This window comes from Narcine bancroftii, chromosome 3 (genome assembly GCF_036971445.1).
Source record: "Narcine bancroftii isolate sNarBan1 chromosome 3, sNarBan1.hap1, whole genome shotgun sequence".
Lineage (NCBI taxonomy): Eukaryota > Metazoa > Chordata > Chondrichthyes > Torpediniformes > Narcinidae > Narcine > Narcine bancroftii.
In genome coordinates this window covers 113,759,572-113,776,403 of record NC_091471.1, presented here as the reverse complement: position 1 = coordinate 113,776,403, position 16,832 = coordinate 113,759,572, and the positions used below count along the sequence as shown (strand labels likewise).

At 38.5% G+C, this 16,832-nt stretch overlaps 1 protein-coding gene across 11 annotated transcripts in view; it reads left to right on the top strand.

Moving 5' to 3' along the window:
* The window catches only part of LOC138757498 (TBC1 domain family member 1-like), a 312,814-nt gene that overhangs the window by 212,195 nt on the left and 83,787 nt on the right, over positions 1-16,832 (top strand). For 9 of the 11 annotated variants that reach the window (XM_069924958.1, XM_069924959.1, XM_069924956.1 and 6 more), the window contains 3 exons: positions 547-705; positions 3,166-3,270; positions 7,990-8,147. In XM_069924958.1, coding sequence (XP_069781059.1) covers positions 547-705; positions 3,166-3,270; positions 7,990-8,147 — 422 coding nt within the window. The remainder of the gene's footprint in view (positions 1-546; positions 706-3,165; positions 3,271-7,989; positions 8,148-16,832) is intronic. The other 2 variants (XM_069924957.1, XM_069924960.1) reach the window with 2 other exon arrangements.

Here is a 16,832-nt window from a genome sequence, read left to right as displayed (position 1 = left end):
ACAATTTTTCTCAAGCAAAATATTTCAGTAACAATTGGGTCTGGAGCAGTGATTCTCAACCTTCCCTTCTCTCTCACATACCACCTTAAGCAAACCCTTACTAATCACAGAGCATCGATGGCATAGGGATGACTTAAAGTGGTATGTGAGTGGAAAGAAAAAGGGTTGGGAACCACTGCTCTAGATTCATTTTCTGGGAGGCCATTTGGGCTCAATGAAAGGGCCTGGATTGGGAATCTTACTGAGCTTCTTAACCTCTGCAGTGCAGGAGAGGGCTAATTGAATGTTGTGATCCCAGTGAACCTCTACATCCCTGACCCACCATATCTGTTTTTGTAGGCTGGAGTACATGTGTGGAATTTTAAGCTGTTGCATTAAATGCCCAGTGCATACTATTTGTACTCTGATGTCTAATCAAGGTGGAACCTCTCGCACTGCATCATAAGCAATGTCAATGAATGTTCCTTAATTAGAACCTTGGTTGACTTGAATCCTTTTCTTATTCTGGCTGCTTGTCTTTGTCTCTCCTATTTGCTGGACACATAGCCCGAACCTATCAAATGGTAACACTAGCAGCAAGTGGGCACACCCCAGGTTGCACTTGTCTGTAGATCACCTGAGGGCCTCAAACTCCACTCCAAACTTTTTTAAGTATTTGAAGATGAGTTCCAATGGAAGGGATGGAGGGCTGATGTTGAAAAGAAGGTGAGACTTCATGTTTTGAATTTGTGAAGGGCGTTCTGCCTGCCGGACTGTGTTTCCAGTATTGTTTATAGCATGATGGTGTGTGCTGAGTAATTATGGGAAGAACCAAACACTTGGTGAACCAACAAATACAGGGGGGTGCAGGACAATGGGAGAGAGAGCATTGACCACTTCTGTGAGAAGTGAATCTGCTCTGCGAGATTATGGAATAAAAACCTATGAGAGTTTTTCTCTGATTCCATGTTTCTCGTCTGGCTAGCGCTTCATGGTGTCTCTTGGCAACATTGCTGGAAATGAATATACAGACTGAGACCAAATTGGAAACTTCCTTTTCCCTATTACAATCCCTTCGTTCTATTCAGTAAAACCAGACATGTTGAAATAGTGAAATTTGCATTTTCTGTAATATATTTGATTTAACCTTGAGCCACCTTTGATCATCTGTGCTCAGGACCAAAATGGATGGAATCTGATTCTTTTAATGAAATAACTCAAATGTCTAATGTAAAAGCACAACCATTGAGAAATGTTGTTCAGCTTTAAGTATTTGATTGAAAATTACACCACTTTTAAGAGTATCTACAATAGTAATTGCAGATTTAAGAACAGATGTTGATATCTTCAGATTTAATTTTTGAATGTTTTTTCTGCTGCATCTCTGGTTTTCTCTCTTTACTTTTCATTATCTTGCATGTTTTCGACTGTCAATAACTTTTACTTACATGATCCTGAATCCTTTGAGCTGCAAACATCTCTTAAGAAAATATTAGCTTTTTATTATTATAAAGCTTGAAGGACAAGTAATTAACTTTTAAAATGTCCTTGAAAGTATTTGGAGCCATTTGTTTAAATTGTTTATGTGAGTCAAGAAAACTGAAATAATCACAACACTTTCAAAGTTTCTTGAGCTCAACTGTGATTCAAAGGAGAAGTGCTATAGTTAGTAAAAGCACCTCTCAGATTTCTGCTTCCTCACTCCATGTGGGCAAAATGAGGAAGAAGTGCCCGATTGTAATGTTATTTGAGGGTATGGTTGATCATTCTCCATTAGTTCAAGGTCAAAAACTGGCAATGAAAAAAGACTTGGAAATGGGCATTCAAAGTCCATTCCATTTCACCTTCATCTTTGGAAATAAATTGAGGGTATCCCTGGTTGCTATTTTGTTCTGACCTCGTTTGCTGCCCAGACCCATCTTAGCTTACATAGAATCATCAAAGTGGAATACACACCACAGAGCTTTCAGGCCAACTCGTCCATTCTGACTAAAATGTCATTCTGGGCTACTTACATCCAAATCAGAATTTATTGTCATGAACAAGTCATGAAATTCAGTGTTTTACAACAATAAATTTAAAAAAACACACACACAAAATAGTGCACGAAAAGTAAGGCAGGGCCTTGGTTCATCGATTATTGATTTACCTGCATTTGGTCCAAATCCTTTCAAATCTTTCCTAACATGTAACTGTCCAAATATCTTTTAAACATCTTAATTGTATCTTGTTCAATTGTTTCTGTTGGCAGCTCGTTCCAGTGAGGAAACTCCTCTGAGTGGGAAAAAATGCCCCTCATGTCCCTTGTGGATCTCTCCCCTCTCGCCTTTAACCTGTCCTCTAGTTCTAGAATCGTCTGTACTAGTTGGGAAAAAAAACCGTGAGATTCACATTATCCATGTTCCTCCTGATCTTATATAGCTGCAATCTCAGCAGGTGCATCAGACTAACAAAAAAGGTTACAGGGAGTCAACAGGGTGTGTTCATGACAGCCATATTTGGGAATCAGCAGGGGCTGCTCTGTGATTGATGGAAGCCAACACTTGACAGATTTCTATGGAATTTTGATGCCCCAATGATTGACATTGAAGTACAAACCCAATAATCAATGATCCTTGGCCATTGTCTGAATCTGTAATTGGTTCCATCTGTCTGCTCCACTTCCACAGCATACCTTGTATTTCACAGTATTATTTCTGACAGTAAAACTGATGTCTTTAGTATTTTGTAATTTATTTCTTGGCTTCTGTTCAGTTCCTCCCTAATGGCCCAGCTAATGCAGATAGTCTGTGCTTCTTACATGATATCAATCCATGGGCACCTAGCACTGAAGTCAGGCTAGACATTTAATTGTTGGCTTCAGATGGTTTGAAACATGAGTGGAAGAGAACTCTTTGGGGACTCTGCAAGTCTAGACGTAGGGTTTCTCAGCTGGAATAGAAATATCCAATTCTCATTTTGAGCCACACTGTTTCAATAACCCAAGAGTCCCATGGGAAGTAATGTCATCCTGAGAAGCTCAAGAAACTCTTTAACTTTGGGCTTCAATTATACCCTTTAATTCTGAGCAAATTCTTTGCTGAATACTTTGTTAAGGGATGTCTCTGAATCTGATGCTGAAGCTTTTTGAAAACTTTCAAAACTGTTCTCTAGTAAAACTTATTTTGTTTTTGAAACTGCTGTCAGTGCTTCTCCACTTAACAGTCTACGATCAAGGATTCCTTCTTCAACCTCTACACCCAACTTTCTGAAATTTCTGGTTCCTGTAGCTCAGAATCACACCAGCAAAAGGTAGGAATTAAGTGTCGATTGGTGTCTCCTGGTTTTGAAGGTTAATTTATAACACTGAACTGTATGTTTTGATTTATACTTTACAGACATTATTAGTCTTCTATTTTGTGCAACTTTTCTTAACAGTGGGCTATTTTTCTATTCACTCACACTTGAACAATGCTGTCTTCAATTGTTCCTCTGAGAAGGTGCTGTTGAGCTGCTTTTGTTAGCTGCTCTGCTTTGATACAGCTAAGCTAACTCATGTCAAGTTTAATTTTATTGTCATGAGCACCAACATGCAATTATAAGGTTGTTTTGAGACCTCTCATACATATACAAGACAATACAAAAATGCAGAGTTTTAGTTCATACTTGAAGGGCTCAGGCCCAAAATGTTGGTTAGATATCTTTTTTTTCCTCCAGTGGACATTATGAGACCTGCTGAGTTCATCCAGCATGTTTGTGTTTCTTCTACAATCACATCAACTGCAGACTTTTGTGTTTCACTTGAGTTACAGCGAGAGATCAGTTGCTATGGAGCAAAAGCAAATTTTACTATTTTGGGGTTCATTCTGATGTCTTCTAACTGCTGCAGTGAGGTGAAGTGTACTGAAGGCAAACCTGCCCTTGAAAGCATGCACATGGATGCATTCTGGGTTTCAGACCCTCTGTCCTTTGGAAACATTGATCGTGCTGGCAGACCTGTGGTGATTTATAGAATTGAGGGATTGGTTGTGAGTTCAAAAAAAGTAGCACTAAGGTAAAAGATCAGATGTCATTTTACTGAATTGTAGAACAGTTATGAGGTACCAAATGGCCTTCTTCATCTTTTTCCTATGTCCTTGTATTATGGCTTCTCAATGTTATGTGTGCCATAGCTTGTGTGTCTAACATGGCCCCATTAATTTGAATACAATTATTGACCCTTTCTGATAATGTTTAGCTGTTTTTCTTGCTTAATTGTATTTTTTATGTTTCCAAATAGTGAACATCATGATTTTAAAATTTATTTTTATGGTTTTTAATTATTTAAAACTTTCAATAATTTTGTGCCTCTGATTATCAGTGATATCTAAAGAGTGTGGAACCAACTGATGACAAGCTGTCAGAGATGGTCAGTGCAGGCCTGGGGTGGGGACCCTCAGAATGCGACACCATTCATGGGATAGCTGCAGCCTTCGGGATCATTGCAGGATGTGTGGCCATGGATTGCTGTAGAAGTGTTGGAGGGGGAGGTGCTCTCCAGCCTTTTAAGGGAGGTCAGTAAGGTCAAGAGGTTTGTCTTTTCAAAGGAGAATGGGGATCCGGTTGTTATTTGACAATAACAAGACATCTTCACATCCACTTTTACTACCACCAGCTATTTACTTCTATTCTTTACTTCCACCACTTTGATGATACTGAAACCATGGTCTCTGGATTATGGCTCGAGGTTTCCGGATTGCTTCTTTAGTATTTTGAGCATTGTGCTGCAATATCTGTGGTTGGAGTGTCCTTGTTGATTGCTCTGGTTATTTATGTTTTAAAAGTGGAGCATTTTTGAAATCTGCTGTAAAGGAAAATCCTGAACTAATACTGGGAAAGTCGCATCTTTATATTAGAAAGTGAAAGGAGCATTCATTTGAATTCAGATAGGAGAAGATGAACAAATAGTTTACATTTTAAGTTCAACATTCCCTTCAAACTCCACTTTATTTTGTAACTTCAGGCTGAGACAGTATGGTTTTCAGTTCAATCAGTAGTTTTGACCATTCACCTGGAAGAGTCAGAGCACATTAATTAAAAAAAACTAAAACATCCTACCGGCCACATTTGGATGATGATTCAAATATTAATCAAGTCGAAAGCAGATCAATAATTCTGGAGACATCAGCACTGTGTTGGAATGAATTTAATATGATCTTTCCAATGGTTTTATTTCATCAATATGGGACTCTCCTGTACAGATTTAGGAGTAGCCTGTAGGCTCAGCTTAAGTAAACACTATTAAATATCAATATATGTCTTAGTTTTTAAAAGAACAGTCAGTTGAAGAACAGCTGAAAACTAAATTTGGCCCATGTTTCAATGGGTCATGCAGCATCTGTGGAGGCCAAATGAATGGTTAGATTTTCAGGTTGAGACCCTACATGAGGACTACATCCAGCATATGCAAGCTCTTGTGTTACAATTAAATAAAACTAATAGATCAATGCAGAAACAGGTTGAGGACATTTTAGTGCCCACAATTTGGCGCTGGACATTTTGGCGCCAAACTGACCAATTCCGTGCAGAAATACAGGGAAAAGAGAAGCTTTTGACAACAGTGGAGGAATGATAGAGACAATGAATTATGTTGTCATGGGGTGTTCAGAAAGCCAATGGTTTAATGGAACAATGTGATGTGAAAGTTGTTGGTTGAAGAAAGGGTTAAGAACATAACAAACTACATCCGTAAAAGTGACTGTAAATGAGGGGAGTCTCAAAGCCAGATAGATATTACTAAGGACAGTAATAAAAAGATAGTTAAAGCAAGACAGTCTGCAGAAGCTGCGATTGCAATTTAATACACAGAAGTGCTGGAGAAATTGCATAGGATCACACAGCATTCTTTATGTAGCAGAGATGCATAATCAACGTCTCGGGCTTTATCCTTTTGTCAACCCTTAATGAAGGACTCGGGGCTGAAATATTGGTAATGTATTTACTGACTTACTGAATCTCTCCAGCACTTCCGTGTACAGGCAGTCCCCGTGTTACAAACGTCCAACTTACGGACAACTCGTACTTATGAAGTGAGCAGTTCATTGGCTCAAGGAAGAATAATGCCGTCCATCATTTTAAGTCAGATCATGATTGTTTACCCTTGTAACTGTGCCTCCAAAGCGTAAATTTGATGCAATAAAAGTTTTGTACAAAGCTCTCTTAATGGCAACTTCAAGAAATTTGCCCAACTGATGCTAAATAAGAACCATATGTACCTGTTCTGACTTACCTACAAATTTGACTTCAAGACAAACTTTGTAATCTGCATTAAATAACAATATAGTCATGTATAATGTGATCTGGGATCTGATTGTGCTAATTGCTGGGAGCTAGGTTTATGACTTTAAAATGCCAAATTCAAAGGGTTTTTTAAATAGCCAACGAGGTTGGAAAAGGATGTTTATCAACATTACATGAATACCTGCCCAAGATCTGACATGGTAATTTTCATGACCTTAAGTTGAGGAACAGAAATTACTATGAATTCTGTCAGATCATCTCAAAAACAACACTGTTACTCTATTTCCTCTGTTTTGTGCAATTTGTTTACATTTGTTTACTTGGTTACATGTGTACATTGAGTCCGTTTTTTTTTTGCACTGCCAATAAGTGGTAATTCTGCCTTGCGCGCAGGGAAAAAAATCCCAGGGCCATTTGTGATGTCATATCACAATAAAGCTGAAATCTGAACTGTTGGCAATTGTCATTAAATAGGGAGTCAACTATGAAAATAGAAATAGAGATGAAATTTTGGATTAAAGACCCTTTTATCGGAAGATTGGTTTCACTATGAAACCACTTTACATTTGTACTGGATCTCTTTATTGCCAAAGATTTTCTGTCATCCACTGAGATTTTATTTGTTTGTATTCCCCAGCTTGTGACTAACAACTATGTAGCTTGCTTGCCAGTATTTTTAATTATGGCTCTATGTCTTCTGTGGGCTTTACAATATTCTGTCATAAAATAAAATTTTCATCTTATTTCTCTGTCCTGGAGTTTTTGGAACCACGTGAGGCAGCATAACAATTTGTCCTTAACGCAGCTATATTGTTTATAGTGCAAGAGATTAAAGCAATGTGAGTTAAATTAGTATACAATGATGTAAATAAGAGATCAGAAACTGAGCACTATTTTGGGTACTCCAGCAGCTAACCCTGCTCTTTTGGCTTCCTTGAATTTTTTTTGGAAGCACTGAAACAAATATCACAAATTCCATCAACATCATGTGGCGTCTTGTTTGGATTGTTTTTATTAGAGTGCTTGCTGTCTGTGCTAAGTCACTGGCTCCAAAGGTGTTCTGTAGTTAGCTAGATATTGTTAGATTTGCTGTGTTTATAGAAGTGTGGGAGCACAGCAAGTCAATATGGATAAGATCCTCAGTGGAAAGTAAAAGAATACTAAGATGATTTTAATCAGCATGTTATTGATTTAGGCACTCTAAACTATCCCCTTCTTGTGCTTGGTAAAACAGTAATCATTAGGTTTATTTCATGAAATAAAGCTATGATTACTGTTTGCCAGCACCATGGGGGCATATGTGGACCTCACTGTCAAGGATGGCATTTTATATCCCTCCTTAATTGCACTTGGACTGAATAAGATGAGTCGGACACATCTAGCTTTTCATTACAGGTTAACTTAAGTAGTTGAATTAAATTGCTCCACATCTGAAGTGGGATTGGATCTCTTATTGATCAATCAATAGTCCAGGTCGCCAGTGACTGACTTTAGTCATTTGAATTGAACCTTAGGACCATTAGTTCTGCATTGATAAGGCACAGGTGAATGAAATAAAATGTGACATTTTGAGAGATAAATCATGAGCTTTTATTTATATTTGTCTGATACTTTCACTTAACTCCAGTTTATTTTGAATTTCCATTCTTGAGTACAATAAATTGGTTGATTTGGCATTTCTTTGAAGGTTAGTGAGCTAATAGCTGTTACTACTTAGATTAATTAATGTATTTGACTATTTTTCAACCACAGTGGCTATGAAACCATGCCGAGTCCAGGCAAAGAGACCAACTGTGGTGGGACCTTGGTCCGTACCCGCCGACATTCCTGGAGACAGCAGATCTTTCTCCGAGTGGCTTCACCACAAAAAGGATGTGAATCCCCCTGCAGGCATGATGTCAAAATGCAAGGTTAGTACTGATGATCATTGTAACCTGATACTGGTCTTGTACCTGCTGGAAACTTGAAATAGAAAAAAATAGGAGTACTGGATGCACTCAGCAAGTCAGGCAGCATCGGTGAAAAGAGAAGCAGAATTAAGATTTTGGGTTGATGATCTTCCATCAGAATTAGGAAATGTAAGAAAATTAGTGCATTAGTTGCAGAAGAAATGCATGAATGAAAAGAAATGAGGGATTGTCTGTGGAGGTAAATTATTGGAAGGTAGTCTAAAAAATTGGATATACAATTATTTGGATAATCAGAAACTAGGCATAGTCAACATGGCTTTGTACGTGATAGGTCGTGTTTAACCTATCTTATAGAGTTTTTTGAGGAGGTTACCAGGAAAGTTGACAAAGGAAAGACTGTGAATGCTGTCTCCATAGACTCGAGCAAGGCCTTTGACAAGGTCCCACATGGGAGGTTAGTCAGGAAGGTTCAGACACTAGGAATTCATGGTGGACAAATAGATTCAACAATGTCTGGACGGGAGAAGCCAGAGAGTAGTGGTGGATGATTGCTTCTTAGACTGGAGGCCTGTGATTAGTGGGGTGCCTCAGGGATCAGGGCTGGAACCATTGTTGTTGGTCAACTATATCAATGATCTGGATGATAACATGGTAAATTGGATCAACGAGTTTGCAGATGACACTAAGATTGGAGGTGTTGTGGACAGTGAAGAAGATTTTCAAAGCTTGCAGAGGGATCTGAACCATTTGGAAAAATAGGCTGCAGTGGTAGATGGAATTTAATGTAGACAAGTGTGAGGTGTTGCATTTTGAAAGGACAAACCAAGAAAGGACGTACACGGTGAATGGTTGGGCAATGAGGAGTGCAGTAGAACAGAGGGACCTGGAAATGCGGATACATAATTTCTTGAAAGTGGCGTCACAGTGGATAGGGTTGTAATGAGAGCTCTTTGGCATTGGCCTTCATCAATCAAAGTATTTAGTATAGGAGTTGGGATGGTATGGTAAAGTTGTATAAGACATTGGTGAGGCCAAATCTGGAGAATTGTGTAGAGCTTTGGTCACCTGACTGCAGGAAAGATATCAATAAGATAGAATGAATGCAGAGAAGATTTACTAAGGCATTGCCCGGACATCAGGAACCAAGTTACAGGGAATGGTTAAACAGGTTGGGACTTTATTCCCTGGAGCATAAAAGATTGAGGGGAGATTTGGTAGATGTATTTAAAATTATGAGGGAGATGACAGAGTAAATGTAATAGGCTTTTTCCACTGAGGGTAGGTGAGATACAAACCAAAGGACATGGGTTTAGAGTGAAAAGTGAAAAGTAGGGGGCTTATGAGGTGGAACTTCATATAGAGATTGGTGGGATTGTGGAACGAGCTGCCAGCTGAATTGGTGAATGCGGTCTCAAAAGTTAACATTTAAGAAAAATTTAGACAAGTACAGGTACATGAGATATATGGAGGGCTATGGACTGGGTGCAGGTTAGTGGGACTAGGTAGAAAAAAAATGTGCCAAAGGGGCCTGTTTCTGTGCTGCAGTGTTCTTTGGTTCCCAGATAAAAGTGCAGGCATAGGTCATTCAGCCCATCATGTCTGCTCTGCCATTCCATCATAAGCTGATTCATTCTCCTACAGCCCTATTCCACTGCCTTGTCCCTATAACCTTTGATACCGACTATTCCGATGGTTACCAATCTCTGCCTTAAATACATCCAATGACTTGGTCTACACAACTGCCCATGGAAGCAAATTCCAGAGGTTCATCACTCTCAGGCAAATGAAATTCTTCTGCATCTCTGTTTTAAATGGGCCCCCTTCAATCCTGAAGAATTGCGCACTTGTCGAGGTTCCCCAACCATGGGAAACAACTTTGCTACATCTACTCTGTCTAGGCTTTTCAACATTCAGAATGTTTCCATGAGGTTCCCCCTTATTCTTCTGAAATCCAAGATGTACAGTCCAAGAGCTGTCAAATGTTCCTCATTTGCTGATTCTTTCTGTTCAGGAACGATTCTTGTGAATCTTCTCTGAACCCTCTCCAATATCAGCACATCCTTTCTTAAATAAGGAGCTCAAAACTATATCCCATACTCCAAGTGAGACCTCACCAATACCTTATAACGCCTCAAATACATGAATATATGAACTTCTGGCCCAGTAGTGTCAGTGATACCTACAGATTTACAATATTGGATGTTAATATTTAATTTGGTTACCCTAAATACCTAATGTTAATAGCTTTCTAGAGGATGAGAACCTGATTATTGACTTCAGGAAGGGAAAGCCGGAGGTATACAATCCAGTGATCACTGGGGATCAAGAGTTAAGAGTGAGCAAATTTAAGTTCTTGGGAGTCACTATCTTGTTGGATCTTTCCTGGAACCAACACACCAAAGGAATCGTGCAGAAATATGTCAGAGCCTCTACTTCCTCAGGAGTGTGCAGAAGTTTGGTATGACTTCACAAATCCTGGCAAATTTCTGCATATTTGTGGTGGAAAGTGTGCTGATCATAATGGGGACACCCATACCCCTGAGTGTAAAGCCCTCCAAAAGGTAGTGGCCACAGCCTAGGACATCACAAGCAAAACACTCCCCACTATTGAGAACATCTACAGGAAATGCTGCCATCAGAGAATAGCAGCAATCATCAAGAATCCACCCCACCCAACAAATGCTCTGTTCACACTGCTGCCATCAGGAAAGAGCTATAGATGCCACAAGACTTGAACCACCAGGTTCAGGGACAGCTGCTACCCCTCCACCATCAGACTCCTTAACAAAATACTCAAGCAGAGACTCATTTAAGGACTCTCACTTTTGCACTTTATTGATTTTTGTTTTGTTCTCTCTGTATTGCAGTTTGTTTACATTTGTTATCTGTTTATAGTTCTTTATTTGTTTACATGTGTACGGTTTTTTGCACTACCAATAAGTGGTAATTCTGCTTCGCCCGCAGAAAGAAAGAATCTCAAAGTTGTATGTGATGGCATGTATGTACTCTGACAATAAATCTGAAATCCAAAAGCTACAAAATGTGCAAGTAGAAATCAAGTAGTCCTGCAGCAATGTTTGTACTGTGTTTAATTGTCCTTGAGATTCTGTACTTTTTGACCAGCAATTCAGAATTCAATTGCCATATGCAAACTGAATATTTATAAATTATCACTATTCCTTTTATTTCCAAACTTAAGGATTGGACATTGTGTTGAGAAGGCCTATTCATAAAATATAGCTCCTTGGGGGGTAAAAAATAGTCTTTATCCTGTTTACTTTTATTTAGTTTAGTTTGTTCTGTGGTTTACAGAGTGCACTCCACCCCAGTGAACTATGATTACCTATCAAACTAGATGTAAATGAAAAGAGACTTGTTTGTTTGTTCATTTTATTAATTTGCTCAGTCTCTACACTGCACAAAATTATCTTTTGCTGTTTGAATGACTGGTTTAGTTTCAATCCAGTAAATCCCTATGTGCAAATGCATGCTTCAACACGTTTTAGCTTTCAGATTTCCATTTGACAAAGTGCTTAAGATTAAAAAATCTCATTAGTTGAGTTGATGTACCCATGCTCTTTGCTTTACTATCAATATTTTTTTTATTAATGCTCAGTAAAGTGAAAATACAAATCATCTCATTAATGACCAGTGATGGGAGCTTGAGTCCTTGTGTTTTAGTGTCTTAATATCCCAGACTTCAGTTACAATTAAGCATTTTTGTGCAGTTATGAATGAGAATGTTTTCTCAATCACTTCAGATGGTGTTATATTATTTTCAGACCCTGGCAATAAATTTGAATAAAACATGAGATTATTGCATGTGTTTGCCGAAGATCATATCATTGTAATAGCTTTTATATTGAACGTCACGGCAAAGCAATCATAATGACATCAAAACAGCAGATTAAAAATTAAAATTTTTGGAGATTAAAAATTTCCTTTTCCACACTCGAAATAGTCTTGTCATTCGAAAGTTGATTTAATTGCTAAATTTAAAACGAGTCTAAATGAAGTTTGATATTTTTACATTGAGTGAGAAATACAGAGGAATTAAAAGTCAATGGGAAATAGGCAAAGAAAGGCTGGCTAGAATGGCTTTGCAAGGACTTGTTTTGAACACCATTGATCAACTGCTGTAATTGGCTGACCATTCTTACAATAGTGTTCTTAATCATTGATTATACTATTTCAATATAATTCTAAGTTTGTTTCACAAAGTGAATTCAAATGGACAATTTTCTGTTTTTTGACTCTGGCACTAAATTATCTAGTTGATCTTGTGTGTGGTAATGACATTCGAAAAGAGTTCTTTCATCCTAAATAGTTTTGAGTTAGGAAGAATTTGTCATTGAGTATCAGAGAATTGGTGTCTTTTCACAACTAAAGACCATTTCCGCCATAAGGATAAATCATTGTGTACTTTTTCTTGTGCTTTGTACTACTCTCTGCTTTCTACATGCAAGCCAGTTTTTAATCTACACAGCCAAGGTTCCCACATGTCATGAATTTCTGAATGAGTCTCTCATGGGGGACCTTGTCAAATGCCTTACTAAAATCCATGTAGACCACATCTATCTTCAACAATTTCTTTTGTTACCTCCTCGGAAAACTCAATAAGGCTTTTGAGGCACACCCTTCCCCTCACAAGACCATGCTGACTATCCCTAAGTAGTCGGAACTTCTCGAAATGCTCATAAATTCTATCCTTATGAATCCTCTTCAGCAGTTTGGATACCACTGAAGTAAGACTCACCAGTCTATAATTCCCAGGATTCTCCCTACTACTTTTTTTTTTAAAAACAAGGGGACCATATTTGCTATTCTCTAATCCTCCAGCACCTCACTTGTGGCCAAGGAGGATGCAAAGATCACAGCCAACATCCCAACTACAGTATCTCTTCCCTCCCTTCCTATAGCAACCTGATGAATATCACATTTGGATCGAGAACTTATCAATCTTAATGATTTTAAGAAGATTCCTCTTTCCTAATCTCATCATCGTTCAGCACATAAGCCTGTTCTTTTCCGAGTTTCCTTGATCAAGATTCTTCTCTGGTGAATACTGAAGCAAAGAATACATTTAGGAGATTTTTAACCTCTTTTGCCTCCAGACAAAATGAACCGTTATCCTTAAGCGGCCCCACCTTCATTCTTGTCATCATCTGTTCGTCACGTATACATAGAAAGCCTTAGAGTTCTCCTTAATCCTACTTGCCAAAGCCTTTTCATGCCCCTTTTGTGCTCCTCCTCGCTATCAAATCATTCTCATGAGCTCATCCTGTTTTTTTGCTTCCTAAATGTAATGTATGCTTCCTTCTTCCTCTTGACTCGCAGCCTCACCTGTTTTGTCAACCCTGGTTCCTTTTTCTACTATATTTTCCCTGTCTCAGTGTGACAAACCTGGCGCGAAAGATCCATAAACGTCCTCCACATGACTCCTGTGCTTTCTCCTATGAACAACTGTTCCCAATTTACTCCCACTAGTTCCTGCCTCATCCCTTCGTAATTAGCCCTTTCCCAATTAAGGCTTTTACATTTTTATCCTTGTCCATAGCTATTCTAAAGCTCAGGAAGTTGTGGTCCCTATCACCAAAATGCTCCCCCACCGAGAGATCTGTCATCTGACTAGGTTCATTATCCACTATGAGATCCAGTATGGCCTCTCCTCTAGTTGGCTGGTCCACATACTGTGTTCGGAATCTTTTTTTGCACACTTGACAAATTCTGCCCCATCTATCCCTTTTGCAGTCAGGATATGCCAGTCAATATGAGGGAAGTTGAAGACTCCCGGAACACAAACTTGTAATTTCTGAACCATTCCAAAATCTGCCTACTTTTCTGTTCCTCAGTGTCCAAGGGCTGTTTGGAGGCCTACAGATTATTCCCAGTGCAGTGATTGCTCCCTTCCTATTTTTGACTTCCACCCACACTGAGTCAGAAGACTCTTTCTCTACAGCGTCTTCCCTTTCTACAGCCATGATGCTATTCTTGACCCGTAATGCTAGTCCCCACCACCACACTCTTTTGCTTCCCATCCTATTTCTTTTAAAATATCTAAACCTGCATCAACCAATCCCATCCTCCTGCCAGCCAAGTATGTTAACGGTCATAAAATTGTAATTTTGTGTACTGATCCAAGCTCCTTTATGCATCCAAGTTCATCTCCTTTATTCCTAATGTTCCTTGCATTGGAATAGACACATTTTAAACCCTCTAAATGACTACATTTATGCTTCCTTCCCTGTCTGTCCTTCCTCACAAACCCACAACACATTGCATGATGTTTTCCATCTTCTGCCCTTTTCTCTGCCCTCACATTCTGGTTCCTATCCCCCTGCCAAACTAGTTTAAACCCTCTCATATTCATTGAATTCAGGAACTCTGCTGGGAAAGATCAACAAAGAAATCAATGGGTAAATTATAATCCGCAATGAAACTTTTGTGGAAGAAAATAATTGTGTGTGAATGCAATAAAATTGGGGGGGGGGGGGGGGGAATGAAGCTTCAGAGAACTTGGCTTGTTCAGTATTTTGCCACTATTGAAACAATAAACACTGATGATAAAATACAGTTTAGTCTCAATAGTTTTAATTTTTGTTGTTGCAAATTATAATCAGCTCAGACTTTTTGACCATAACAAAGCCCCTGTTCCCACAATCCCTACGATGAGCTACAGATCTTTCATGTTTATTGAACAGCAAATACATACATCCCTATAGAATTTTTAGATCATAAAGTTGTGGAGTCATACTGTCACTTTGGCCCACAAACTCCATCCTAAATATTAAATATTTTATTTTTTCCACATCAATTTCCCCAATTTTTACCATTCATGTACACACAATGGGCCAATTTTCAGTGGGTCAAGTTATAGTGACTATACTAAAAGTCTTTGGGATGTGGGAAGAAACCAGAGTACTCAGGAGAAATCTATGAAATCACTGAGAGTGCCACACTGGCAGCATGGGGAATCAGGATTGAAACAAGTTGTTGGAGAAGTGGGTTAGCAGTTCTAATAACTCCAGCACACTGCCACCTGAGGCACTTTTTTTTAATATTGAATGCACGCCAGGTTCTTTAGAGAATGGGTAGCAAAGAAAAGGTGAGAGATAAAGTAAAATGTGGGTGGCACGTATATTGGCCGTTAATATTATTTTGAAAATGTCTGTGAAAAGTGGCAAAATTGAGAAGGAAACACCAAAGATTTAAGCTTACCATTGAAATCTGAGAGATTGGGGAATTCACTGAAGTTGAAAGTCAGATTAATCAACACAGAGTTTGGGAGAGCCATGAAAATATTCAAATATGTTGATTTAATTTCTGATGATGGGGAGTGGGGAGGTGAAAAGAAGCAAAAAACAAAAGAGCATGGTGTGCTTTGAGATTTAAGTAGCCAAATGTCAGCCGTTAATAGAGTTAGGGAATGAAGGATTATGAAAAAACTCTGCAGAATGTCAGATATCCAGATGTGGGATTACGATTAATGTTGTTTCCTCAGACATTCCATTAGCTTAATAATAGAATTATGACAGCAAATTGGGCAAGCTTCCATGCAAGAGCAACAACTCTTGTACCCATGTTGCTGAGGGCTTTGGACATTGTAAAATGGACTGAACAACAAAAATATTTTTTTTGCGATCTGTGCACTACTGACTATCCAAAATGCCCTTGGGTAAGTGGAGGTGAGCAACCACCTTGGATCTCTGTCACAGTGCTATTAGCAAGAGTTCTAAGAATTAGACACAGTGAGAATACAGTGATATTTTTATGTCAAGATGGTGGGCAGGAAACTTGCAGGTAGTGGAGTGGTCCTTCACTTGAAGTCTTCTCCTTCTTGGTGGTAAAGATCTTGGCTTTGGGAGATGGTGTTGAAGTAGAATTGGTGAGTAATGTATTCTGGAAATGGTTACATCAATAATTTTGTAGATGATATAGCAATAATTGTGCACTTGACTGCTTAAGGAGATGAGCAGAGAAATGGCTGCTTTGACCTGCATGGTAACCAGCTTCTTCCCTGATTGAGTGGTACTACCCCATCTAACTCTTATGGCCTTGCTACTTCATATTTGTGTTTAACTCTGTTAATTCATTTCAAGACAATTAAAAGAACTGACCTGAATTTAAATTTGTTGACTAATTCACTTAAAGCAATGAGCTGTGGATATTTTTAATAAAAAAATAACATTTTGAAGTGTCAAATCAAAGTTTAAAAAAAAATTTAAGACCCTGTTTATTTTTCATGCTTTAAAAAAAAATCTTTACTCTGCCCCACCCCATTCCACATAAACCAAAGGAAGTAGGACGGTTCCCTCATGATACACACCCTGGTTAAGTGGTGTTATAGTGTGCATAATTAAATGAGACATAGTTGATTGAATTTAAATGCAATTATAGTGGATATTTTGTAATTTTTCACCCGCTTTGGGAGTTTTCACTGACTCCCTCAATATTTCTGTTACAATCTGGTGCAATTACTTGTGTTGTATTTTGATCAACAATTAATACAGTCCAAGCATCTGGATATTAAAACTGGTCTGGTGTGTCTTAATTCATCACAGCATTAAATTGGATAGGATTGTTTTGCAAAAAAACCCTGTGATATAGCAAGTTCTGAAATTGGTGGCAATTTTTCAAATTTGTTGCACAAAGTTGTGGTTCAAGGGTGTGTATGGTAGTCAGTAG